The 26,441-nt window shown below is 39.3% G+C and overlaps 1 protein-coding gene across 4 annotated transcripts in view; it reads left to right on the top strand.

The window, feature by feature from the left end:
• The window catches only part of Ift80 (intraflagellar transport 80), a 63,523-nt gene that overhangs the window by 4,069 nt on the left and 33,013 nt on the right, over window positions 1-26,441 (top strand). For all 4 annotated transcript variants that reach the window (XR_006148280.1, XM_042685800.1, XM_042685802.1 and 1 more), the window contains exons 2-9: window positions 1,123-1,205; window positions 1,658-1,879; window positions 8,270-8,380; window positions 10,237-10,305; window positions 18,510-18,619; window positions 21,248-21,337; window positions 22,284-22,421; window positions 26,238-26,417. Coding sequence is in view for 3 of the 4 variants with exons in the window: in XM_042685800.1 (XP_042541734.1) it covers window positions 1,169-1,205; window positions 1,658-1,879; window positions 8,270-8,380; window positions 10,237-10,305; window positions 18,510-18,619; window positions 21,248-21,337; window positions 22,284-22,421; window positions 26,238-26,417 (957 nt within the window). In the remaining variant the exon portion in view is untranslated. The remainder of the gene's footprint in view (window positions 1-1,122; window positions 1,206-1,657; window positions 1,880-8,269; window positions 8,381-10,236; window positions 10,306-18,509; window positions 18,620-21,247; window positions 21,338-22,283; window positions 22,422-26,237; window positions 26,418-26,441) is intronic.

Genomic DNA, 26,441 nt, shown 5'->3' with positions numbered 1-26,441 from the left:
CCAAACCAGTTTATGTAACTTAGTAAGCAATCTATTGCCTCTTCCTTACTTGATGCACTTGTTTTTCACACTTCCTGTGTGGTAGTCTTACTGTCAGGTAGGACATCTCCCCCCAGCAGAATGGAAACTCCAGAGTGAGCATGTTGTGCAATTTCCACATAGATTCTAAAAGTAAGGCCCTTAAAATTTGTTTCAGCTTTCCACCAGATCTTCGGAATTCAATTGATACCTCGTAGATAGGATTAAAATTTATCTGTGGTCTAGGTACAGTGGCTCATGCTTGTAATCCCAGCTATTTTAGAGAATCAAAGTTTGAGGCCAGTTTGGACAAAAAGTTAGCAAGACCTCCCATCTCAAACAATAAACCTGTAATCCCCCATCCATGGAAGGCATAAATTAGGAACATGTCTGGGCCCCGATAGGCAGACGTGAGGGTTTATCTAAAAGCAGCAAGAGACTCCAGTGGTACAGTGCTGACCTAGCAAGCTCAAAGTGCTGAGTTCAAATCTCAGTACTACCAAAAAGTTGATCTGTGATTGAGGAATTCCTAGTTTGCAGATCTTTTGACTTGACCTCAGGACAGCCTAGAAATTCTTTTTTGTTTTCTTTTCTTTTTTTTTTTTTTTGTGGGTCGTGGGGCTTGAACTCTGGGCCTGGGCGCTGTCCTTCAGCTTTCAGCTCAAGGTGAGTGCTCTACTGCTTGAGACATAGCGCCACTTCTGGTTTTTGAGTGGTTAATTGGAGATAAGAGTCTCTGGCTTTGAACCACAATCCTCAGATCTTAGCCTCCTGAGTAGCTAGGATCACAGGCATTAGCCACTGGCACCCAGCAGCCTAGAAATTCTTTACCCAATGGGATTTGCTTAATAATGTTCTGGATTCTTGAGGCTGGCTAAGTCAGAGGATATCTGGGGTTCAAGCCTCCGCCCTCCCCATCACCTCTTGGGAGATTAGGACATCAACTAATTTTCTTCTTTCCATGTATTTGATGCTGAGAGGATCGATAGTAAGTACCGTGATGCTTCTCTGGATGTGTGTGTGTGTTTGTGTACACACATGTGTGCGTGCATGCGCATCCTTTTATTTTTCAATACTTGCTTGTTTCTCCTTTTGTTTTTACAGTGAATACAATCAAGTAGTATTGAGAAATTTTACTGGAAGAAGAGACATGAGACTGAAGATATCACTTTTAAAAGAACCAAAGCATATCCTTTTAATAACATAAACCTTCATGTAATAATTTATTAGATTATTGGTGAAAGTTTATTTTTCTCCCATTCCTTTAATATGGTATAGTTTAGCAAAACCGTTTTTGAAAATTTTGAGATCAGGTGGTACAGGTATCTCTCTCTCTCTCTCTCTCTCTCTCTCTCTCTCTCTCTCTTTCTCTCTTGTGTTGGTACTGGGGCTTGTACTCAGGGCCTAGGCACTATCCCTTAGCTCTCAAAGCTGGAATTCTGCCACTTGAAACACACCTCTACTTCCAGCTTTTTGCTGGTTAGTTGGAAATAAGAGTCTCAGGGATGTTCCTGTCTAGACTGGCTTCTAACTGTAACCCTCAGATCTCAGCATCCCAAGGATCAGAGGTGTGAGCCACTAGTGCCCAGCTCAAGTTTAGGACTCCTGTGGGCTTTATGCTTTCTTGACATGGCATCACATCAGGAGCTGGTGAGCTGCGTGGGCTGGACCACTGCTGAAGAATTGTACTCGTGCAGCGATGACCACCAGATAGTGAAGTGGAACCTGTTAACCAGTGAGACCAGTCAAATAGTAAAACTTCCTGATGACATTTACCCCATTGACCTTCACTGGTTTCCAAAAAACTTAGGTATAAAGAAACAGACTCAAGCAGAAAGCTTTGTCCTTACAAGTTCGGATGGTAAGTTGTCAAATATTATATGCTCATCTTGTGAGCATATAAAATATATTAGCTCATCTAATAAATAATGGCTCCCAATATATTAGTGTGACTAGTGTGACTTGTGCTTTGAGTTGTTTTATAAAGCTGCATACCTTCCTGTAGTTTATCTGATTTTCTGTGTAGTCATTTGGTGGGTGTATAGACTACAGAATTTTTGTTATTGTTGCAGAGGCAAGGGACTTCATCTGGTTTAAACCAGGATTGAATTTGGTTTTTGAGTTCGCTTCTGCATAGAGATTAGCTGTTTTCACTATTTTGGTTTCTTACTTATTAATAATGTAACTACATAAAGATGTGGATGTGCTTATTCATTTAGTTAGCTGCCTATAAAATATGGTATGTTCCAGCACATAAATTTCTAATTAGAGTTGAATATTTATATAATTTGATCATAATTTTATGACTGGTGAATAGAAAACATAATTTTCATACCTTGTTTTGGGAAACAGGCTCTAGTACTATGTATCCCAGGTAAGACTCAAACTCTCAATCCTTCTACTTGAACCTTGTGAGGGCTGGTATTACAAATGTGTGCTATTAGGGCCAGCTTGATTTTTCTTTTTTTTTTTTTTTTAAGGAATATTTTTGTTTTCTTGGAAATACTTGAACTGTTTTCATCCGTATTATACTCTACCTGCTTTGTCAATTGGGTATACTAATTGTGGGACATTGATTGTAAGTTACAGAAACTTACCTGGGTAACTTATGCACATGCAAATGGAGTTCTTTTTTTATGTGTCCTGTATCTTCAGAGATAGCTGTGTTAGTTCCCGATTCTGACAGTCTTGTGTCTGGTTCTGCCCACATGCTTAACTTAATGATGGCCATTAAGCCAAGACTCATCACACTGCCTAAGAAATGGTGACAGAGAGTGCTTTTCCTCACTATTTCTTACAAGTTAGTTGCAGCATCCTCTTGAGTGCGGGCCTTGAGCCATCACTGAGTAAATGAACTATTTTACTGAAGAAAGGGGACACAACTATGCAGATCAAGCCTTACGCTAATACATACAAGAAGAGGAGGGAGAAAAGGGAAGAGGGATTTGTAATCAGAGGAGGAAGGGGTGCTGTGGACTTCAGTGATAGAGAAGCCGGGTTTGTGTTCTTTTTTTTTTCTTTTTTTTGGGTCCGGTCGTGGGGCCTGAACTCTGGGCCTGGACGCTGTCCCTCAGCTCTTCAGCTCAAGGCTAGCGCTCTACCACTTGAGCCATAGCGCCACTTCCGGCTTTTTTCTTTTTGCTTATGTGGTGCTGAGGAATCGAACCCAGGGCCTCAGGCATGCAAGCAAGTGCTCTACCACTGAGCCACCTTCCCAGCCCATATGTTCTTTTTACTTAGTTTTTCTACAGCTTGATTAAATGTGTATTTTCTAGGAAATGGATGACTACTTTTTTGTTTTTTTTTGGTCGGTTGTGGGGCTTGAACTCTGGGCTTGGGTGCTGTCCCTGCGTTCTTCAGCTCAAGGCGAGTGCTCTACTGCTTGAGCCACAGCGCCACTTCCGGCTTTCTAGTGGTTTATTGGAGATAAGAGTCTCATGGACTTTCTTGCCAGGGCTGGCTTTGAACCGCGATCCTCAGATCTCAGCCTCCTGAGTAGCTAGTATTACAGGCTTGAGCCACCGGTGCCTGGCCGATGACTACTTTTTATTACTTTTATTTGTTCAGTGCCTCCTAAGTTATATGTGTAAAAAATATCTGAAGATAGATTAAGAGGTATACTAGCTCAGGCTAAGCAAGAGCAGGAGCCTGAGTTCAAACCCAGCACCAGCAAAAAGAGAAATACATAAAAAAATTTTTAGTATTTGCTTAATGTTTTTGCTTTTGGACTTTTTGTTTTTTTGCCTTTGTAGTATTTTTTATACAAGAATTCTGGAGCCCAGCATGGCCTTGAACTCAAAATCCTCATTTCACAGTCTCTTGAGTGCTGGGATTACAGGTGTGTACTACCATACCTGACAATCTTTATTTCTAATTGAGGTTGAAAGTCAAAGTCTTGTATTCAAAAGTTACCTGCCTTGTGCACTGCTTGCACATGATTGTTCATTTGAAATATAAGTAGGTATATTTGTTTTCCATTTAAGGTTTTCTCCTTCTCCATCCTTTTAGTTTATGTTAACAAATTTGTAAAATACTAATATGGATAGTTCCACTGAGTCAAAATACAATATATATGCAGAGTAATGTCATTAATCTTACCCACCCAATTGCACATACCCTTTTTCTGTTCTCATTTTTTGCTTCTGATTTGTTCTTCCTTTGTTTCTTTTGGCAAAATAGATATATGTTTTCTCAGTTTACATTTTTTGTCACACATACATTACCACCTTTTTTGCCTTTTTAAAAAAGTCAGCACTAGACAAAGATCAACAGCATGTATGTATGTATGTAGGTATGTATGTGCCAGTACTAGAGGGTTTGGGTGTTGTCCTTTAGCTTTTTAATCAAGGCTGGTGTTCTACCATGAGACACAGCTCCAGTTCCAGCTTTTTTGCTGTTTAATTGGAGATGAGTCTCGTGGACTTTCCTGCCTGGGAATCTCAGCCTCCTGAATGGCTAGGAGTACAGGTGTGAGCCATGGGTGCCAGACTCTCTTTTGTAAGAACAATTTTCTTTTTAACTGCTCTTGGGACTTGAACTCTGGCCCTGAGCCCTACCTCTGGGCTCCTTTTGCTCAAGGCTCATAATCCACCACTTGAGCCACAGTTCAACTTCCAGCTTTTTCTGTGATTAACTGGAGATAAGAGTCCAGGTTGGCTTTGAAGCATGATCCTCACATATCTACCTCTTGAGTAGCTAGGATTACAGGTGTGAGCCAGCAGTGCTGGCTCACTCTAATAAATTTATAAAATGTACAATCATCTAATAATGTCAACCCAGTATTTAAAAGTAAAATCATTTGAGGCTTAATTCATAGCTCAGAAGTTCTTCCTTCAGTTTTCCTCATGGTTTTTCTCCCCTCAGTGTGGCAGAAGAGGAAGTCCTAGTTTGTTAATTTGTTCTCCATGCTTTCTTGGTTCCCTTTTCTGGCCCTCTTTTCTTCTGAAATTCTGATAAACTTACATTATTGAAGGGTCTTAGGATTTGGAGACAGTTCTTGAAGTATGTACCACAGACTTTTTACACATAATGTGAAATTTTTACACTTGAAGAATTTATAAGGAATTAAAATTTTAAAAAGGATTTAAAATGTAGTAAAGGAGTCAGGTGCTGGTGGCTCACACATGTAATCCTAGCTACTTAGGAGGTTGAGATCTGAGGATCGTGGTTCAAAGCCAGCCAGGGTAGGAAAGTCCGTGAGACTCTTATCTCCAATAAACCACCAGAAAACTGGAAGTGGCCCTGTAGTTCAAGTGGTAGAGTGCTAGCCTTCAACTGAAGAGCTGAGGGACAACACTTAGGCCCAGAGTTCAAGCCTCATGACTGGCAAAAAGAAAAAAAGTAGTAAAGGAATTGTTGTGTAATGGAATTCTAGTATGAATAGCCTTCAGCCTTCAGGTATGAAATCTTTCATAAAGCCACTCAGCATTCTTAAATTGTATTTATTAGAAGCTATGAATTTTTTAATTGTATTGAATATTTTAGATATTTTTACATTTTTTGGACATCAGGATAATCCCTACTTCTCCCATTAGTTAGTATACCTATTTGTTAATTACTTAATTTATTTTTATTTATTTTTACTTATTTTTTAAATATTAGAGCGTAGGCCTTAGAAAGGCTGGGCTATAGTTGAGTGGTAAAGTGCTTTCCCTGCATGGGTGAGGCCCCTGGTTCCTCCCCAGCTCCCCAGCCCCCAACAGGAAAGGTAGCCATTAGTACCTCTTTGTGGCTTTTTCCTGCTGTCTGCCAAGATCTTTCTATAATTAGGCAGTCTGCACAAGTGTATAGAGCTTGCTACAAGGACAAAGTCAGGTTCAATCCCTAGTATCTCCCCATTTCTCTCACCAAAAAAAGGGCTTGTGTGTTTTTTATCCAGAAACTCTGTTATAAACCTTCTTGTTCTCATGAATATTTCTTAAAACATTGGTAATATTTATAAGTATTTATAATACTTTAAATCTGCTTCCTCTTCTTTTTGTTTTTCATTTTACTTTTCGTAGTATGAGGTATCAAATCCGGGGTCTGTCATTCTGTCATTCAACTGCACACTAGAACTTCTCAATTTTGTGTATGTTTGGGTTTGATTTTAGAGCCTTGTGCTTAGAAAGTAAGCTATCATGCCTTTTTTTTGGTGTCCAGTTCTGGGGCTTGAACTCAGGGCTTAGGTGCTCTCTCTGAGCCTCTTTGTGCTCAAGGCTAGTGTTCTACCACTTGAGCCACAGTGCCATTTCAACTTTTTCTTAGTAGTTTACTAGTGATAAGAGTCTCATGGACTTTCTTGCCCAGGTTGGCTTTGAACTGCAATCCTAAGATTTCTGTTCAGCAGCAGGGATTACAGGCGTGAGCCACTGGCACCTGGCTCTCTATCATGCCTTTTTAATAATTTTATTTATTTATTTTAAGGAAAACGAGGAAAGTTGTAGAGACGCTATAGTTAAATGGCTAGTTATGGGTTTTTTATAAGTTTACTTACATAAGCTTTTTTTTTTTTTTTAAAGGTTTTGAGTCATTGTATATAACTCAGGTTGGCTTGGAACTTAGAACTTGCTGTGTAGCTCAGGATGGCCTTGAACTTGTGATCCTTCCACTTTAACCTCCTGAGTGCTAGGACCAAGGAAATGCATAACCATTTCTTGTACCGACTTTTGTAATTTTATATTTCTGTTTTACTGGGATATGCTGTATAAGCAGTTTATAACAATAGAAAGAAGTCCAAGATTATTGTTAAATTTGTACATAAGGTGATCTTAGAGCCATGTGCAAGTAGCTCACATCTATAATCCTACCTATACAAGAGGCTGAGATCTAAGTATTGCAGTTTGAAGCTAGCTCAGGCAGGAGAAGTCTGAGGAATTTTTATCTCCCAATTAATCACAAAAAGCCAGAAGTGGTGCTGTGGCTTAAGTTGTAGCCTTGAGCAAAAGAGCTCAGGAACAGTGTCCAGGCCCAGAGTTCATGTCCCAGGACTGGCACAAAAAAAGATGGCTTCAGATTCCTGAGATATGTCTTTTTTTTTTTTTTTTTTTTGGTCGGTTGTGAGGCTTGAACTCTGGGTCTGGGCGCTATCCCTCAGCTCTTCAGCTCAAGGCGAGCGCTCTACCGCTTGAGCCTCAGCACCACTTCCCGTTTTCTAGTGGTTTGTTGGAGATTGAGAGTCTCATGGACTTTCCTGCCCGGGTTGGCTTTGAACTGTGATCCTCAGATCTCAGCCTCCTGAATAGCTATGATTACAGGCGTGAGCCACCGGTGCCCGGCTCCTAAGATATGTCTTACATGGGTTATAAGAGAATACTTTTAACACTTGCCAGAAAATCTGTAGTATTTTTTGATAAGAAATATTAGTAATCTAAATACATATTCTCTCTGAAGTTAGAGACGTTGAAAAGACAGTTTTTGGACCCTATATTTCTGGCCAAGAGTGATTTGTTAATTTTTGATGGGTTTATTCATTAACTGCAATAGTTGTTTATTATATGGAGATATCATGTACAAGGCATGATGCTACCATAGAGTAAGTAACTGGCACCAGATTAGCTTTGCACTTCACGCCCATTGCATCTTTACAGTGTCTTCCTGGAGAGGAGACTTTTTGCCTTGTATTTTCTTTGTCAAGCAATTACATAGTGCCTGGCACAATGCAAAACCATAGGCGGCAAGTATTTTCAGCTATTTAACTATCTTCTACTTTATTCATAGATGGGGAGTTGAGTACACACAATGCCAACTTCTGCTCAGATAAAGACTTTGTTAGCATGTCTTCTGGCCCTTGGGCTAGATTCCAGCACAGTTTCAGTGGCCTCTGCACTGTCGTCTCCATGCACACATGTGGCCATTCTACTGTTTGCTTCAAGGTTTCATCATTTTGTTCTGTGCCAATCTTCAAAGCATTTGTGTGTGTGTCCCTTGAGGTTAAGAATACTTGTTTTTTTTTGGGTCCAGTTGTGGGGTCTGAACGCTGGGCCTGGGCGCTGTCCCTCAGCTCTTCAGCTCAAGGCTAGCACTCTACCACTTGAGCCACAGCGCCACTTCCGGCTTTTTTCTTTTTGCTTATGTGGTGCTGAGGAATCAAACCCAGGGCCTCATGCATGCAAGGCAAGCACTCTACCACTGAGCCACCTTCCCAGCCCAGAATACTTGTATTATTATTTAGAAATGCAGTACCTATCAACTATGCTAGTCTTGCTGTGGATGTTGAAAAGTGGATAAGTTAATTGGATAAAAAAGACTCCTTTGAATCTATTTCTTGTAGGTAAATTCCATCTGATTTCCAAGTTAGGAAGAGTGGAAAAGAGTGTGGAAGCTCACTGTGGGGCCGTGCTTGCGGGAAGGTGGAATTATGAAGGAACAGCACTAGTGACAGGTAAGTTTCCACAACAATATCTTTCTGCTGCAATCAACCCCAGTGCTTCACCCAGACAAGCGTTCTATCTGTGAGGGATGCCCAAGATAGCACTGTAAATGTAGTGTTCTTTTTTTTTTTTTTTTGGTGCTGGTACTGGGGCTTGAACTCATTCTCTCATGCTCCTCTTGCTTTCACTAAGCTTTTTACTTAAGGCTGACACTCTTATTACTTGAGCCATTCCTCTACTTCTGCCTTTTTGCTGGTTAATTGGAGATAAGAATCCCAGGGATTGTTTTTCTGAGTTGCCTTTGAATGGTGATCCCCAGATCAGGGTAATCCTAGAACAGATGTGAGTCACTGACACTTGGCTTAAATGAATTTTTAAAGGAAAATCTCCAAAGAAACAGTATTTTCATTTAGCAGTAGTATCTTTAACTGTCTGATGGTAAATACCTGGCACAGGATTGATGTATTATTAAGAGTATCATTAATTGTTCATTTTCTTACATGACTTTGAAGACTGTTCTATCGAAGAAGGCTTTCAGGATGGTCAAATATGGAGTAAAAAATTATTATTCTTTAGAATTCCAAATATTTTCCTTTACCTTACCTTTATCCCCCTTGTGTTTCCCTCTCATCTCTGTCCTCCTCTGAGGAGTTGCTCTGGCTCATTGTGTTAATTGTCCATTACAGTAGATGAGTGCCTAACAGGTAGTGACTAAAGATGATAAACACACAGTAGGGGTCAGAGAGCAGTGTAGGTGGGTGCCTCCCTCTTGTCATGGTCTCCCATGAGGCTCCTGTTCAAGGCTACAGTCACAAAAGGCTTGAGGGGTCTTGAGCCAGGAGGACCAATTCCAACCTGGCTCACTCAGTGGCTCTTGACAGGAGGCCCTGGTTCCTCCCTGGCTCTGACAGGAAACTATAATTCCTTGCTACGTAGGCATCTCCATCAGGCTGATTCTTCCAGTGATCCAAACACTAGCAAGATAGCAGCTACAGTCTTTTATGACTCACCCTCAGAAATCATACTCTCATTTAGACCATCACAGTTTTTTCATTAGAAACAAGTCAGTAAGTACAGCCTATATTGAAGAGGAGAACATTGAAACTGCACCTATTGAACATATAGAGATATATTTTGTGGAGATACTTTTAAAACTGCCATAACTATCCTCCGGGCCTTCTGTAGTGGGACTTTTTTCACTGAATGGTCTCTTCCCTCACCTGTACTTTTAGCTTCCCTTTTTCAAGAGGATTCTTTTTCAGCATATAACTGTGTCCTTTTAGAGCAGGAAGGAAATATAAATCTCAGGCTGAGGATGCAGCTCAGTGGTAGAGCAGTAATCTGGCATGCAGAAGACCCCAGGTCCAATCCACAGCATTGATTGCAAAAATAAAGAAGAATAGAATGGAATAAAATGAATCCAAATGAAATAAAGAATTGAAATGGTAAATACATAATAAAATCCCCTCAGCAACTCTCTAGCTACAACCTTTTCTTCCCTTTTCAGCTAAGCTATTCAAGAGCAATCTGCTATTTTACTTGGTTTACTCCTCAGCTCACTGGCAGTTGGCTGTAGCAGTTCTTACTACACTGAAATTACTTCCTACAATTCAAAGTAGAGTTTACAGTAATAGTGGAATAGCATGTTCACAAGGTTTTTGTTGAAGGAAAAAAAATTTTAGTCATGGAAGTTAAGACTACATTGATGAAATTGTTTGAAAATAATGCCTATTGATTTCACAGTTATAGCCACTTGTTCAATTAGAATAAGTTGTATCTTAACTATACATTAATATACTTTGATATGTATATACAGAAACTGAATTTTATTTTCTACAGATAAAAATATTTTTCCCCCTCTGTATAGTTGGAGAAGATGGACAAATCAAAATCTGGTCAAAAACTGGGATGCTCAGATCAACATTAGCTCAGCAAGGTATGCTATGTAACTTTGAAAAAATTTGAAAATTATAAAATACAAAATGGTTTAACATTTTCCTTTATAAACAGTCTATAGAGTGATCGGTATTGACTTTGGTCAAGTTCAAAACCTAAAATCTTTTTATTTCTCCTTTTACTTTGTATTCTCATTTCTACAATGCCTAATGGACGATGGAAGCCACATTACTCAGTCCGTGAAGTATGAGAAATACTCATGCTTTTCTGTACATTAGTAAATCTGTGTAAATGCATTGGCAGGCTAGGATATTCCTTTAACACAATTGTGAAGCACTTGCATCATATCCTACATAGATTTAGAGTTGGGTTCCTAGGGAATTAGCATATGTGGTAGCATATGACTGCCATTTCAGCATTTAAGAGACAGAGGCAGGAGGATTGTGAGTTTGAAGCCAGCAGTGTTCAAGGCCTGCCTGAGCTGTTTCAGTGTTTCAGAATACTAGTGTCTTGAAGATTTGGTTCAGTGGTAGAGTGTTCTCTAGCACATGAAAAGCCCTAGGATCAATCCCCATAACTGGAGAAAAAAAAGGAAGATCATAGGAAGAGAAAAGGTTTATCTCCTTACTTTTACTATGTCCCAATAACATTGTGTAGTATTAGCACCCACCTAGTTGCTGTCCTAATGGAGGGAACTTACACACTGGTGATCTCAGACCTGATAACCCACACTATCTAAAGGAACCTCTCAAATGTCCGAGGTTAAGAGAACCGCGTAGCAGAAAGTCATCCAGTAGTCACTCCTGCTGGGATTCAGTTTGTGTATAATCCTTTCCTTTGTGGCAGATAATACTCATAATTAGGTTTTATGTAAGTCAGGGAAGTAGTTTAAATGTTGACCAGGTGTGTATCTGCAGAGACAGGTTGGTGAAAGACTTACAGATTGTTCTTTTTTTTTGGGGGGGGGGGGGGGGGTCTGGTCATGGAGCCTGAACTCTGGGCCTGGGTGCTGTCCCTCAGCTGTTCAGCTCAAGGCTAGCGCTCTACCACTTGAGCCACAGTGCCACTTCCAGCTTTTTTCTTTTTGCTTATGTGGTGCTGAAGAATTGAACCCAGGGCCTCAGGCATGCAAGGCAAGCGCTCTACCACTGAGCCACCTTCCCAACCCCCAGATTGTTCTTTTTAAAAAATTTTTTTTTTATTGTGAAGATACCGTATAGAGGGTTTACCATTACATGGGCAAGATAATGAGTACATTTCTTATCAAGCATTGTTGCCTCCTCCTTTGTTTCTCCTTCCCATCCCTTCCCATTACAGATTGTTCTTTATAATTATATGATAAAATTACGATGTGAAGCATCTACAACTGGATATGAACAATTTCCAAATTTCCTTTAAAAACTCGTTTGTTGTAAAAAGTAAAGTCAAGTCACATTTCTTTTTTTTGCCCCTCGTGGGGCCTGAATTCTGGGCCTGGGTACTGTCCCTCAGCTCTTCAGCTCAAGGTTAGTGCTCTACACTTGAGCCACAGTGCCACTTCTGACTTTTTCTGCTTATGTGGTACTGAGGAATCAAACCCAGGGCCTCATGCATGCAAGGCAAGCACTCTACCACTGAGCCACCTTCCCAGCCCCTCACATTTCTTTAACTATTCATTAACCCAATGTTAACAGAAATAACCAGAAATGCCACACAATGTTTCTCTTCTGAGGTTAAATCTTTGCTACCTTAGTCTCCAAGTAGAATATTTATCCATGAGTAGAAAATCTATAATTCACAGAGGATAATACATGAATTTCCTTTTAACAAAAGTCAGGTGCCGGGCTGAGAAGGTGGCTCAGTGGTAGAGTGCTTACCTCACATGCATGAGGGCCTGGGTTCGATTCCTTACCACCACATAAACAGAAAAGGCTGGAAATAGCACTAATGGCTCAAGTGGTAGAGTGCTAGCCTTGAGCTGAAGAGCTCAGGGACAGCGCCCAGGCCTAGAGTGCAAGCTCCAAGACCGACCTGCTTCCCCTCCCCCCCCCCCCCCCCAAAAAAAAAAGTCAAGTACCAATGGCTTACATCTGTAATGCTAACTACTCAGGAGACTGAGATATGAGTGTCATAGTTTGAAGGCAGCCTGAGCAGGAAAGTCCATGAGACTTTTGCTTTGTCTTTTATATTACCCTGTTCTGTAGCTACCTACTTCACATTCTTAGAGGCAATACTGTTACCATTTTTTGTGTAGTAAATACATACTTTCCCTTTATGAACAAGGGGCTGCATGCTATTGTATATTTCTTGCTTTTTGACTCCACCTGAATCATGAACTATCTTGCAGAAATTTTCATTTTACCATACATAAAAATCTTCCTTGCTGGGTGCCGGTGGCTCACACCTGTAATCCTAGCTACTCAGGAGGCTGAGATCTGAGGATCATGGTTCAAAGCCAGCCCCGGCAGGAAAGTCCGTGAGACTATCTCCAGTGAACCACTAGAAAACCGGAAGTGGCACTGTGGCTCAAGTGGTAGAGTGCTTGCTTTGAGCTGAAGAGCTGAGGGATAGTGCTCTGGGCCTGGGCCCATTACTGACTCCCTCCCCCCCCCAAATAAAAAAAAAAAATCTTCCTTAAACTTTTTTTTCAAAGTGGATGTACTAGCAGAAAATGAAGTTCTAGTTTCTTTATATCTTCCTAATGCTTGTTTTTAATGCTTTGTTTGTTTTTTGTGGTGCTAAGGATTGAACCTTGGATTTCATGCATTGTTTTATTTTCTTCATTTATTCTTAAGGGCCTCAAAGATTCTAACCATGCATTCTACCATTGAGCTGTACTTCTAGCCCTTGTCTGTAGTTTTAATTATAATCTATTGTTTGTGAAAGTGGTATTTCATTGTGGTTTTTGACTTGTATTCTCCTGATGGCTACTGAGATTGAATATCTTTTCATCTGTTTATTGGACATTATATATATATATATATATATATATATATATATATATATATATATATATATATATATATATATATATATATATACTTGGGAGAAATATCTATTCCTTTGCCTGTTTTTAAATACTATTGGAAAGGCTTTCCAGAAAATATTGTAACATCTTATCAAGTTTTGTTTTCATTTTTGTTGGTCATAGGGGTCAGGGCTTGGGTGTCCAAGGCTAGCACCCACCATTTTTGTTGTTGTTGTTGTTGTTCATAGGGCTTGAACTCTGGGCCTTGGCACTGTCCCTGAGCTTTTTAGCTTAAGGCGAGCGCTTTACCACTTGAGCTACAGTGCTACTTCTGGCTTTTTCTGTGTATGTGGTACTAAGGAATTGAACCCCATGCTTCATGCATGCTAGGCAAGCACTCTACCACTAGGCCATATTCTCAGCCCCACCCTACCATTTTGAGCCACAGCTCTACTTCCATTTCCTGCCCAGTCTGGCTTTGAACTGTGATCCTCAGATCTCAGCTTCCTGAGTCACTAGGATTATAGGCATGAAACACCAGCACCTGACTCTTACCAAGTTTTTGAAGGATGAAGAAATTAGGTAAGAAAATGGGCTTTTTGGCCTCAGAGCTGTGGAGGAAGTTAGCATGCTCAGAAGCATGAAGACGGTAGAACAAGAGGCACAAAAGTCAGATGTGTGGAGCAGACACTGGACCAGGGTGCAGGCTGCATGAGGGGTGGTGCCACCAGAAGAGGGAAGACCCTGACAGCCCTGGGTGCTGGATGAAGGGTGTGGAGTTACTCTGCAAACATACGTATTAGCTTCATTTTCACACAAACAACCAAAGAGTAGGAGAGACTTATTTTGGCTCCTGGTTTCAAGGGTGTCAGTCTGTGGTGTCTGGCCTTTGTTTCTGGGTTATCATGAGGTAAAGCATGATGGCAGGAGCAGGAGTGGAGAAGGGTCTTTTATCTTATGGTGAACAGGAAGCAGAGAGACATAGAAGGGCCCTTAATAAGATACAGTTCCCAAGGACTAGTGATCTATTTCCTCCTAAACTTTCAACCACATCCCCAAATAGCACTACCAGTTAGGAACCAAAGGTTATACATGAGCCTAGGGGGATATTTCATATTCAAACCGCAACAACATACAGAACCGTAAAAGAAAATGCACACTAGGAGACTACGAGACATGACTGTCTCTTAGGACATTTACATTGGCAGGACATGCAGAATAAATTGGAGGAAGTTGAAATTAGCTGAAATGTGCCTTTCAAATTAGATGAAAGTTTCTGTGCTAGTGCTGCTTCAGGTTTGAGGGGGTGGTGGTAATAGTTCCCAGGGGCTGAAAGGGATGGATGCCCCTTAGGGGTGAGAAGTTCAGAGAGGAGAATAGTGTACAGTGTGTGTGGAGATGAGGGTGATTTTGAATATGTGGAGTTTGAAATTTTGGTATGGAGGTTTCTTTGGGGCAAGTAGAAATGAGTAATACATCAGAGGCTAAAATGTTAACTTGGTAGTCAATTACATAAAGGCGAAAGACGAAAAGAGATTCTGTGAGGGGTGTTGAGACCCTACCTCCACCCAGAGGGAGAGGTGACTGAGCCTGGAAAGCAAAGAACAAATCCTTTCTTTAAGCTTTCTCTTGAATTGACCTAGTGACAAACATAACCAAGCATGTTCTTGTTTTGAATAGATAAATCCTTGATTAATTATTGTTAGTACAAGTCTTCTACAAATACAAGAAAGGAAACAATTCTTTTGTTTTTGAACTCTTAATAATTTGGCCAAAAAATTGAATGGCAAGGGGAACAAACAACCCAGTAAACTCATGGCTACTTACTGTATTACAAAGTTGTTTCCGGTAGTAGCGGTGGACAGATAGTACTTTTTAGTGTCAGACTTCATTGTAGGCCTTCTATTCATAGAACTCTGCTGTTTTCAGAGCTGATAGTTAACGTTGAACAGTTTGTTTCAAATGCATTTTTAAAAACATACAGAAATACTTTGATGGAATACCTTTATAGTATGAATTTGAAAAACAGGGTCTGTTTGACCAAGTACTTCCTTAAACATTTGAAATACATTTTTGTCTCCTCTTCTGTGGTTTAAAATGCCTTCAACAGGTTGAAAGAATTTAGATAATTTGTTTTACAGAGAGATAAGGGTCTGACATTTAACACAACCCCAGGTGCGTGTGGTTTCTTAAAAAATGTCAAAAAGGTCACATGCTTTTAGTGTACAGAGTCAGAAAAACAAGATCTTTTTGAGTGCCTTAACTGAAATGGAGCATAAATAAAAATTCCCAATACAAAAAGCTAGACATTAGTTAGTTATTATAAGGTTAATTTGTGTGTCTGTCCATCTCTGCTAATAATAGTACATCTTGATATGCAATTTGCTAAATTTTTGTTTTGAAGTTATTATAATCTGAAACTTAATTTTTTTTTCACATTTTTTTTATTGTTTTCTTACCAAAAAAATTTTTATACTGACTTTTGCACTATGAAGTTCAACACTGGGAATAATTCATGCTTTCATAAGTATGTTACAACTACATTTTATATGCTTGAGTTTGTCTCAAGTGCTAGTGGGATGGATTTGATCATAATAGAAATCATTATTTTCTAAAAAGTAACAGACTTTAAAGAAAGATAAATCATTCATTTCTTTGTGAAGCCAATTCATCCACTTTGAACAGTGGTCTGTATCAGGACTATTCTTGCGGAAATGTACATAGCTATGTTGTTCATCTCCATTTTTCGAAAGAAACATACACACACAGAATATATATACATATCTTATGTATATATATATATATATATATATATATATATATATATACAGATTACATATCTATATTCATCTCCACTTAAAAAGGAACCATTTCTGTGTAATATGTATAAATGAATGAAGATATACAGTAGTTTCACAATGAGTATTTTATTTAAGTGAAAGGGCATAATGAAGACTCTTTTTTTTATATATATATATTTTTTTGGGTCTGGTTGTGGGGCCTGAACTCTGGGCCTGGACACTGTCCCTTAGCTCTTCAGCTCAAGGCTAGCACTCTACCACTTGAGCCATAGCGCCACTTCTGGCTTTTTTTTTCTGCTTATGTGGTGCTGAGGAATTGAACCCAGGGCCTCATGCATGCAAGGCAAGCACTCTACCACTGAGCCACCTTCCCAGCCTCACGAAGACTTTTTTGTTCTTTTTTTTTTGGGGGGGGGGGGGTCTGGTCGTGGGGCCTGAACTCTGGGCTTGGGCGCTGTCCCTCAGCTGTTCAGCTCAAGGCTAGCGCTCTACCACTTGAGCCACAGCGCCACTTCCAGCTTTTTTCTTTTTGCTTATGTGGTGCTGAGGAATTGAACCCAGGGCCTCAGGCATGCAAGGCAAGCGCTCTACCACTGAGCCACCTTCCCAGCCCCCTTTTTTTGTTCTTAATGTGATACCTATTTTGTATTTTTAATGAGTAAGAGAGATGAACTAATAATAAGACTTAGCTATTGATCTTACTTAGGGTTGCTTGTTTATCATAAAGAACTCTGTATTTGTTCCCATTGCTTGTATTTGATACTAGGAATATGATTAAATAGTATGTTAATACAAAGGAGTTACTTAACTTTCCTCTATAAACGTCTTTTGTTTTCTGCTACAAATTTTCCTGTTCTTTAGTAGTCTTATTATTTAGTAGTCTTTAGTAGTCTTATTGTTGAATCAGGAACTAGTCTCTTGTCCCAACAGGGGCAGGTAAGTGTTCTAAAAACAGGTTTATAAACTAGGAAATGATGACACAGCTGACTTAATCGGGCCACAAATTGAGGATGAAAGCATCTCTAGCTCCTCATCCTATGCCCAACTGTGTCTTTTACCACACTGGAGGCCTGAAGTCACATCTTGTATGTGACTTTTGGAGGGACTTGTGCTTACTGAATTGCTTCCTGGGATCTGTGTCTGTTAAAATGTAGCGTATACTCCAGGAAAGTGTAACTTTTTTTTTTGTTTGCTTGTTTTTTTGGGTCTGGTCATGGGGCCTGAACTCTGGGCCTGGATGCTGTCCCTCAGCTCTTCAGCTCAAGGCTAGCGCTCTACCATTTGAGCCACAGTGCCACTTCTGGCTTTTTTCTTTTTGCTTATGTGGTGCTGAAGAATCGAACCCAAGGCCTCTGGCATGCAAGGCATGCGCTCTACCACTGAGCCACCTTCCCAGCCCCAGGAAAGTGTAACTTAATGTGGTCAGGAAGACTTGATAGCCTCTACAGTAAAACTAAATTAAAAATATAGCATGCCCCTGGTGGTGGTAGTACAGATCTACAATCCCAGCATTTGGGAGACAGAAGCAGAAAGATGGCAAGTTCAAGGCTAGCCTGGATTATATAGACTCTGATTGCAACAAACAAAATATAGCATTGCCAGTGGGTCATAAGATTTTTAAAATATTAACTATTAATAAAATTCTGTTTATTAATATTAGCTCAGTCTGTATTTCAGTATCAAGCTTTTTCCAGTTTAAAAGGGCTACTATAAAAGGAAGAAATGAAATGACACCCCATATTCCTTTATTGGCCCTTGTAACAGTCTCGATATTAATTTTTATTCATTTATTTTTCAAATTTACTTTTTGTTTTGTGTCAGTACTGAGACTTGAACTCAGGGTCTGGGTGTTGTCCTTTATCTTTTTTTGCTCAAGGCTAGAGCTCTACCACTTGAATCTTACCTTTACTTCTGGCTTTTTGGAGTTGGCAATAAGAGTCTCATGGACTTTCCTATTTGTCTGGCTTAGTGTGGTGATGCTCAGATCTCAGCCTCCTGAGTAGTTAGGATTATAGGTGTGAGCCACTGATGCTCAGTTGTGATTGTTAGCTTGATTGGATTGAGAAATGCCCAGCAGATTTAGAAAAGCACCTTGTAGCTAATTTCAAAGACCTTTAGATTGTGAAAGTTCTAATAAATAGTTTGTTCCGCTGGTGGATTAAAAATGTGAATAGACTAATCTGTGGTGAGGTGTTGAATGTGGAAGGTAGGGCCTGGCTGGAGGAAGCTAGTGACAGGGGAGAGTATCTGAGAAGGGCATAGCTTGTTCTCGCTCTGTCTCTTGCTCAGCTTCTTGGTTGCCATGAGCTGAGAAGTTATCCTCTACCTTGCCCTTCCCTCCATGATAGACCAAAGCCTCTGAATCTGTGAGGAAATCTATCCTTCCTTCTTTACATTAGTTCCATCAGTATTATGTCACGACAATGAAAAAGTCTGACTGACACAGCCTAATAGTGAAAGTTGTTCAGCATCTTTTTCCTTTTCTGTCTTTGACAGGAACACCAGTGTATTCAGTAGCCTGGGGCCCAGATTCAGAGAAGGTTCTTTACACCGCAGGCAAGCAGCTCATCATTAAACCTCTCCAACCAAATGCAAAAGTTTCACAGGTACTGCTCAGGTATTTGTAAATTGCTATCCAGATCTACCTACATGTTAAGCTAGTAGTTACTTAAAATCTCTTTCTTCTGGGTGGTCTTTTTTTTACAGTCTGAGGTCTTTTAAGTGTGTAGTTTTATTAACCTTTATTATACATTAGGGAATATCTGTTTATGTTTCCAAGAAGGATTATTACTTTGTCCAATTCATATCATACCAGTAAATCATGAAGATGTTTTGGATTTCTGAATTTTCACATGACTTAGTACAGCTAGGAGTCTTTTACATTTATAGTCAGCTTCCATTGTATAGACTTGAAACTAAACGAAATCATAACTTTTGGATTTGCTTAGATTTTTTTTGTTTTTTACTTTATTTGATACAAAGTTTTACTAGGTAGTCCAGGCTGGCCTTGTCTCAGCCTCTAGAATGTTGGATTTATAGTATTTGTCATATGCCCATCAACTTTTTTGTTGTTGTTGTTCTTTAGTTATCGTTATAAGTTATCTTGTCAAACACTGAGCTCTCTTTAAGAGCTTTAGCTTTTAAAGAGAGTATTCGTATAATATAGAAAGTAAGCCTAATATTTAGAACAAATTAAGTATATAGAATTTTATGAATAACAGAATATTTAACTTAATGAAAAATATTGCATTTACATTTTCTCTTGTGCTGTTCAGAAAGCAGGAAGAGTTAGTATAGAAGTTCAGTATTTTTTTTAATTTTTTATTGTGAAAATACTGTACAGAGGGGTTACAATTACATGGGCAAGATAATGAGTACATTTCTTATCAAGCATTGTAGCCTCCTCCTTTGTTTCCCCTTCCCATCCATTCCCATCCCCCCCACCCCAGCCCCCCACCCAAGGAGAAAAGGGAAAGGTTGTTCTAAGCCCAGGATCCCCGAGGAAGGATTGTTCGTAAATTAGAAATGACAAACCAAGACCCACACAAAAACAAGCAAAACAATAATAGTACTTAAGAAAGATAAGATGGGACAAATACATGGAAAACTTAGTTTTTCTTTTTGGTATCAGTACTAAGACTTGAACTCAGGGCTTTGGTGCTGTCTCTTAGCTTTTTTGCTCAAGGTTGATATTCTACCACTTGAGCCATAGCTCCATTTCTGGCATTTTGATGGTCAATTGGAGGTAAGAGACTCGTGGACTTTGCTGCTTGGACTGGCTTTGAACCAGGATCCTCAGATCTCAGACTCCTGTGTAGCTAGGATTACAGATGTGAGCTCCTGGTGTCCCCGGTTATAGGCATTCTTTTTTTCAAAATTTTTTCTGGTATATGCATTCTTAATGTATTTCGAACATATAAATTCTCAGTAGTAGTACAATTGTGAATCAAACCTATAAAGGGTAAGGACAGTCCAAAGGCAGAGACCTGCCGGGCGCTGGTGGCTTACATCTGTAATCCTAGCTACTCAGGAGGCTGAGATCTGAGGACCGAGATTCAAAGCCAGCCCATGCAGGAAAGTCCGTGAAACTCCAATAAAACCACCAGAAAACCGGAAGTGGCGCTGTAACTCAAGTGGTAGAGCACTAGCCTTGAGCTGAAGCGCTGAGGGACAGCACTTAGACCCAGAGTTCAAGCCCCACGACCAACAAAAAAAAAAAAAAAAAAAAGGCAGAGACCATAAAGATAAGATAAAGAGAATGTTCAGAAAAAATTGAAGACATACTAAAGAATGATATGTAGAATGACAGTAGAGTTCAAGCAAAAGAAAACAAGGTAGGATATAGCTCAGTAGTAGAGCATACTTAGCTTGTCTGAGGCTCTGGACTGAATCTCAGTACCAGTAATGGGATCAACTGTACAAAGGATGCAGCCAGATTTGGATTCTATTGATAATCTGAAATATATAACATTTGTTTTAGTTTTTTCACATAAATGTCAGGCTTCAAATAGTTTAACACTAAGTGATTTCCATCTGGAATCTAGGCAACTGAGCGATTTAATGGAAATGTAAGCTATACAGTAGATATGGTGCTGTGAGCTGCTTTCATTGATGTAACTTGGAGATGGCACCAGCCAATAAGGCATAGCGCAGAATGTTAGAAGGAATAAAGTATTAGAAAGAAGCAAACAGCTAGACGTAGTAGTGTGCTCTTGTAGTCCTAACCACTCAAGAGTCTGAGCAGAAGGATTGCTTGAGCTTAGGAGTTCAGGGCCAGCTTAAGCAATGTAGTAAGACCTCTGTTACAAAAAATAAATAAATAAATAAAATATCCTTTTATAACAGAAAACAACCAGTGTGTGTGTGTGTGTGTGTGTGTGTGTGTGTGTGTGTGTGTGTGTGTGTGTGTGTGTGTGTGTGTGTGTGTGTGTGTGTGTGTGTGTGTGTGTGTGTGTGTGTGTGTGTGTCCTAGGAATTGAACTGAGGGACTGGGTATTATACATGAGCTTTTTTGTTCAGGGCTAGTATTCTACCACTTGAGCCACAGCTCCACCTCTGGCTTTTTGGTGGTGGTTAGTTGGAGATAAGAGTCTCATGGACTTTCATGACCAGGCCAGCTTTGAATTGTGATCCTCAGATCTCAGTCTTCTGAATAGCTAGGATTACAGGCATGAGTCATCAGTGCACAGCTAGAAAACTTTTAAAGTTATACTGTCTTTTTTTTTTTCTTACAGTGGAAAGCCCATGATGGCATAATTTTAAAAGTAGATTGGAACTCAGTCAATGATCTTATTTTATCTGCTGGTGAAGACTGCAAATATAAGGTATGTAATTGTTTACAGGTTTTTGATCAAAGAATAGCATGTAGATGAAAAGTATTTAGCATATATGGATATTCTTTTCAGTCTTTTCCCTTTAATAACCTAACAACTAACTTTCTAATTTTAACTGGTATTTTAAAATCCCAACTATAAAAATTGTCATTCACATTTAAAATTTAACTTAATAAGTAGCAACATCCGTTCAGCCTCTGGTTTTAGTGCCTTGATTTTAATCAGCTTGTTAAAATTTAAAAAAACTTTACTGCTTTACCAAATCTAGTCTATTTCAGAACATTGTTTTTTTATTAATAGTTGTACAAAAAGGTTTCAATTCCATAAGTCAGGTTATAAAAACAATGGATCTTGATAAGTTAGACCAAAGTAACTTGTGGAGAGTAAGGTTTTATTTCTTTTTGAAGTACTGGGGATTGAAATGGGGGCCTGGCACCTGCTAGGCAAGCTCGGTACCACTGAGGTGTATACTCCCAGGCCTCAGGAGAGAATTTAAAGTAACTGCAATTACGGGAACTTTAATTGAATTCAATTATTTTGGACAAAGTTGACAGAGCTCTCATTGAACAGAAAGAAATTTAAGTGAAATATTTAGCAGCTCAAACTTTTACTCTTAACCCTATGGCACTATGGAATTTGCTTTATCACTTTTAAATATACTAATATTTAAAATTTCTCAAAAAGTAAGTAAAGTTAACACTTAAAATAGATGGGTTTAATGTTTATGATTTAGCAAAATCTGAAAATTATAATACATTTTTTGAGATATTTAAGGTTCAAGGAATGCATTATATTTTTATCCCTTCTCTATAATAGTAAAGATATTTTATTGCTTATATTTTATGATTAGGATTCCTTCATTTTTATTTAAGGACAAAGTTCTTTGTAGTAATGGGATGATTGTTATAAAAGATTTTTTAAAAATTTGCTTTTATAGGTGTGGGATAGTTATGGCCGCCTTCTGTACAACTCACAGCCTCACGAACATCCCATTACCTCAGTTGCCTGGGCACCTGATGGAGAGATATTTGCTGTTGGGTCATTTAATACTTTACGCTTGTGTGATAAAACAGGGGTAAGTTCCCACGTGAGCACTTGCAGATGTGCTGTCAGATGTGGTGTTGCACCACATAACCGGTTCTCTCTCCTTTTATTTTTGTTGTTGTTGATTGTGGGCTTTGGGGCCTGGGTGCTGTCCTTCAGCTCTTCAGCTCAAGGTGAACACTCTACCACTTGAGCCACAGTGCCACATCCAATTTTCTAGTGGTTAATTGGAGATAAGGGTCTCACAGATATTCCTGCCTGGGTCGGCTTTGAACTTTGATCCCCAGATCTCAGCCTCCTGAGTAGCTTGGATTACAGGTGTGAGCCATAGGTGCCTGGAAGTGCAAAATATTTTTAGTGACTTGCATTTGACTGAATCTTTCTGATTTTTCTGCTGAGTGTATTGGTTCAATCAATTGTAGATTTATGGGCTTCTTCTCTGTTACTTGTTTTTCTAGAGATAATTCATTTTGACCAACTGAAAGATAGTAAAGTATTAAATTTGATGCCAATCAATATAGAGAGTACAGTTTTAATTTGTTTCAGCTATTAGTATGATTTGCACAAAATTTCAGTTGCTTTTATAAGGAATTAATAATAAATTAAAAAAATTAAAACCAAAGGTCATATTTTTCTTTGTTAAGAATTCATATTTGAATATGTGTCAGAATTTTTCTTTATAGGATATTCCCATTTTCATAAAACTGTTTAGAACTAAATAGCCAAGGTCAGCAACATTTACCCATTGTTACTGGAAAATGACTTATTCCACTGAAGAGCTATCAAGGCAGCAGTGACAGAAAGAGTTGGAGTTGTGTTATTCAGTTTTCTGTCTCTGTCACTATAGTGAAATACTTGAGAAAAATTATCTTTTTTTTTGTTTTTGGGGGTCCGGTCATGGGGCCTAAACTTGGGCCTGGGCGCTGTCCCTCTGCTCTTCAGCTCAAGGCTAGCGCTCTACCACTTGAGCCACAGCTCCTTTTCTGGCTTTTTTTCTTTTTGCTTATGTGGTGCTGGGGAATCAAACCTAGGGCCTCATGCATGCAAGGCAAGTGCTCTACCACTGAGCCACCTTCCCAGCCCCGAGAAAAATTATCTTAGAGAAAAAGTTTATTTGGTTTAGAGTTTTTGAGACTCCAGTCCATGATCAATTGGCCCTGTGTGTTGGGCCTGTGGCAAGGCAGAACATCATGGTAGGAATGAGGGGTAGAGCGCCTTTCATCAGCCAGGAAGTAAAAGAGAAAGAGGACTGGCTATGGTCCCATAAACCCACAGAGACCTAGAAAACCTCCTCAGAGCTGGCTGGAAGATACTCTCTTGTGCTGCTTCTGCTGTGGGATTGAACATTAAGCTCAATACAAGCCTTTTCTTTTTTCTTTTCCTTCTTTCCTTGCCTTCCTTCCTCCTCCCTCCCTCCATTCTCTCTCTCTCTCTCTCTCTCTCTCTCTCTCTCTCTTTTTAGGGAGGACAGGTCGTGGGGCCTGAACTCTGGGCCTGGGCGCTGTCCCTCAGCTCTTCAGCTCGAGGCTAGTGCTCTACCACTTGAGCCACAGCGCCACTTCCGGCTTTTTTCTTTTTGCTTATGTGGTGCTGAGGAATCGAACCCAGGGCCTCAGGCATGCAAGGCAAGCGCTCTACCACTGAGCCACCTTCCCAGCCCTCTCTTTCTTTCTTTCCAATTGTGGAGCTTGAACTCAGGGCCTGGGCGCTGTCCCTGAACTTCTTTTGCTCAAGGCTAGCACTCTACCTCTTGAGCTACAGCATCACTTCTGGCTTTTTCTGCTTATGTGGTACTGAGGAATTGAACCCAGGGCTTCCTGCATGCAAGGTAAGCACTCTACCACTAAGCCACACTCCTAGCCCCCAAGCCTTTTCTTGAATGTTATCATTAGTACAGTGGGCTGAGCTGGTAATACCAAGAGGGGCTGGTGGAGGTGGCAGCAGAACAGAGCAGAGCAGCTATGGCAGAAGAAGCCTTAGCAGCAGAATACGATCTCCTTTTAACTAACTGACTGATATTGCTTTGATTTGTCAGCAGGTGGAGCTATTGCTTGTATAAAAGGCGTATAGCCTTTTCACTTTGCACATTGGCATTATACAATGATACTGGCTTATCATTATAAACCTTCCTTCTGTTTATTCACTCCTCCATCCAGTTAATATAATTGTAATAATTCATCATCTGCAGCAACTGGTCTTACTGCAATATGTAACTTTTCATTGTCAGTGTAACATTTTATATATATATATATATATATATATATATATATATATATATTTGTAATATATAATTTAAGACAGTCTGTGAGTCACTAATTTCATATAAGAAAGAATAATGAGGAGATATTCTTTTAAATCAGATCATATGCCTTAAGGAACTATAAGGGACTTTCATCTATTTTCTCTGTGATTTATATTTATTTTATACAATACAATTTTATAAACTGAATTTGCCAAACAAAGCCAGAGATGATGTTTTTGAGGATCTTTTCAGTTCAGGAGTACAGTAGTAAAGAGGAATTTTTTTTGTTATTATAAAGATGATATACAGAGGGGTCACAGTTATATAATTCAGGTAGAGAGTGCATTTATTTCTTCATCTTTGTCTTTGTCTTCGTCGTCGTTTGTGGAGCTTGAACATAGGGCCTGGGCACCGTCCCTGAGCTTTTCTGCTTAAGGTTCATGTTCTAGCCACAGCTCCACTTCCAGTTTTCTGGTGGGTAATTGGAGATAAGAGTCTCATGAATATTCCTGCCCATGCTGGTTTCAAACTGCAATCCTCAGATGTCAGCCTCCTGAATAGCTAGGATTGCAAGCATGAGCCACTGGTGCCCAGCTGTCCGACATTTTTATCTTCATGTGCTATTATTATTATTATAATACTTAAATTCTGCCTATGAAAGCACACATAATATTTCTTCTTGAGCCTGGCTTATTTACTTAACATGATACTCTGACCTATCCATTTTCATGCAGATGGTGTAATTTCATTCTACTGTATGGCAGAATATAATAGACCATATTGTATATATACCACACTGTCTTTTTCCCATTATCTGTTGATGGATCCCTGAGCTGGTTCTGCAGCTTGCATAGTGCTATAGTAAACATGGGTGGGCAAGTACCTCTACTGTATTCTGACATACATTCCTTTGGCTATGCCCAAGAGTGGAAGAGGGGGAGTTTATGGTTAGTTCTGTTCTTAGGTTTCTGAGGAACCTCCATACTAATTTCTGTAGTAGCTGCCCTAATTTACATTACCATCAATAGCGTCCTGTTTAGCACTTGTTATTTATTTTTCTTGATGACTGCCATTCTGACTTGGGTAAGATGGACTTAGCAGTGATGTTTTAATTCACTACATTCTGAGAAAAAGAAAAAGAAGAAATAGTTTCATGTATATCATACTCTTGTGATTTAGAATGTATATCAGATGTTTTACATTGTATGTTTGTTTTCAGCTGTAGAGAAATTTTGAAATATTTCATAAGTTTTTGGATGTATGACAGAGGATCTCAAAAGGAACAAGTCTTATTTTTTCCTTCAGACTCTTTTCAGCATTGTTATTTAAAAGTTGTCATGAATATTAAAATGGTGTGTGAGTTTTTTATTTTATATGTGGTTTTATTATACTTATTCTACTGTGAACTTTAAAAATTCTACCTCAAGCTTCTGTTTCTATACTATGGTTACATTTTTCCTAATAAAATTATTTTTAATAATTCCAGATAATGATATACATTCTTTCCAAAAGAATCTTAACATCTTCACATGTACCCAGCTTATTAATTCTTTTTTTCTGACAAGTCAGTTTTTCTCTTGTTCTTCCCACTCCTCCCTTGTCCAGTGGTCCTATGCTTTAGAGAAACCCAACACCGGTAGCATATTTAACATCGCATGGTCCATCGATGGCACTCAGATCGCTGGAGCCTGTGGAAATGGCCATGTTGTTTTTGCACATGTGGTTGAGCAACGTTGGGAGTGGAAAAATTTTCAAGTGACATTAACTAAAAGGAGGACCATGCAGGTAAGATTATGTCATGGCTGTTTA

This window comes from Dipodomys spectabilis, unplaced genomic scaffold (assembly GCF_019054845.1).
Source record: "Dipodomys spectabilis isolate Male_0828 unplaced genomic scaffold, ASM1905484v1 ptg000095l, whole genome shotgun sequence".
NCBI classification, from domain to species: Eukaryota; Metazoa; Chordata; class Mammalia; order Rodentia; family Heteromyidae; genus Dipodomys; species Dipodomys spectabilis.
The sequence above is the reverse complement of the archived record's forward strand: the minus strand, read 5'-3'. Positions and strand labels throughout refer to the sequence as shown.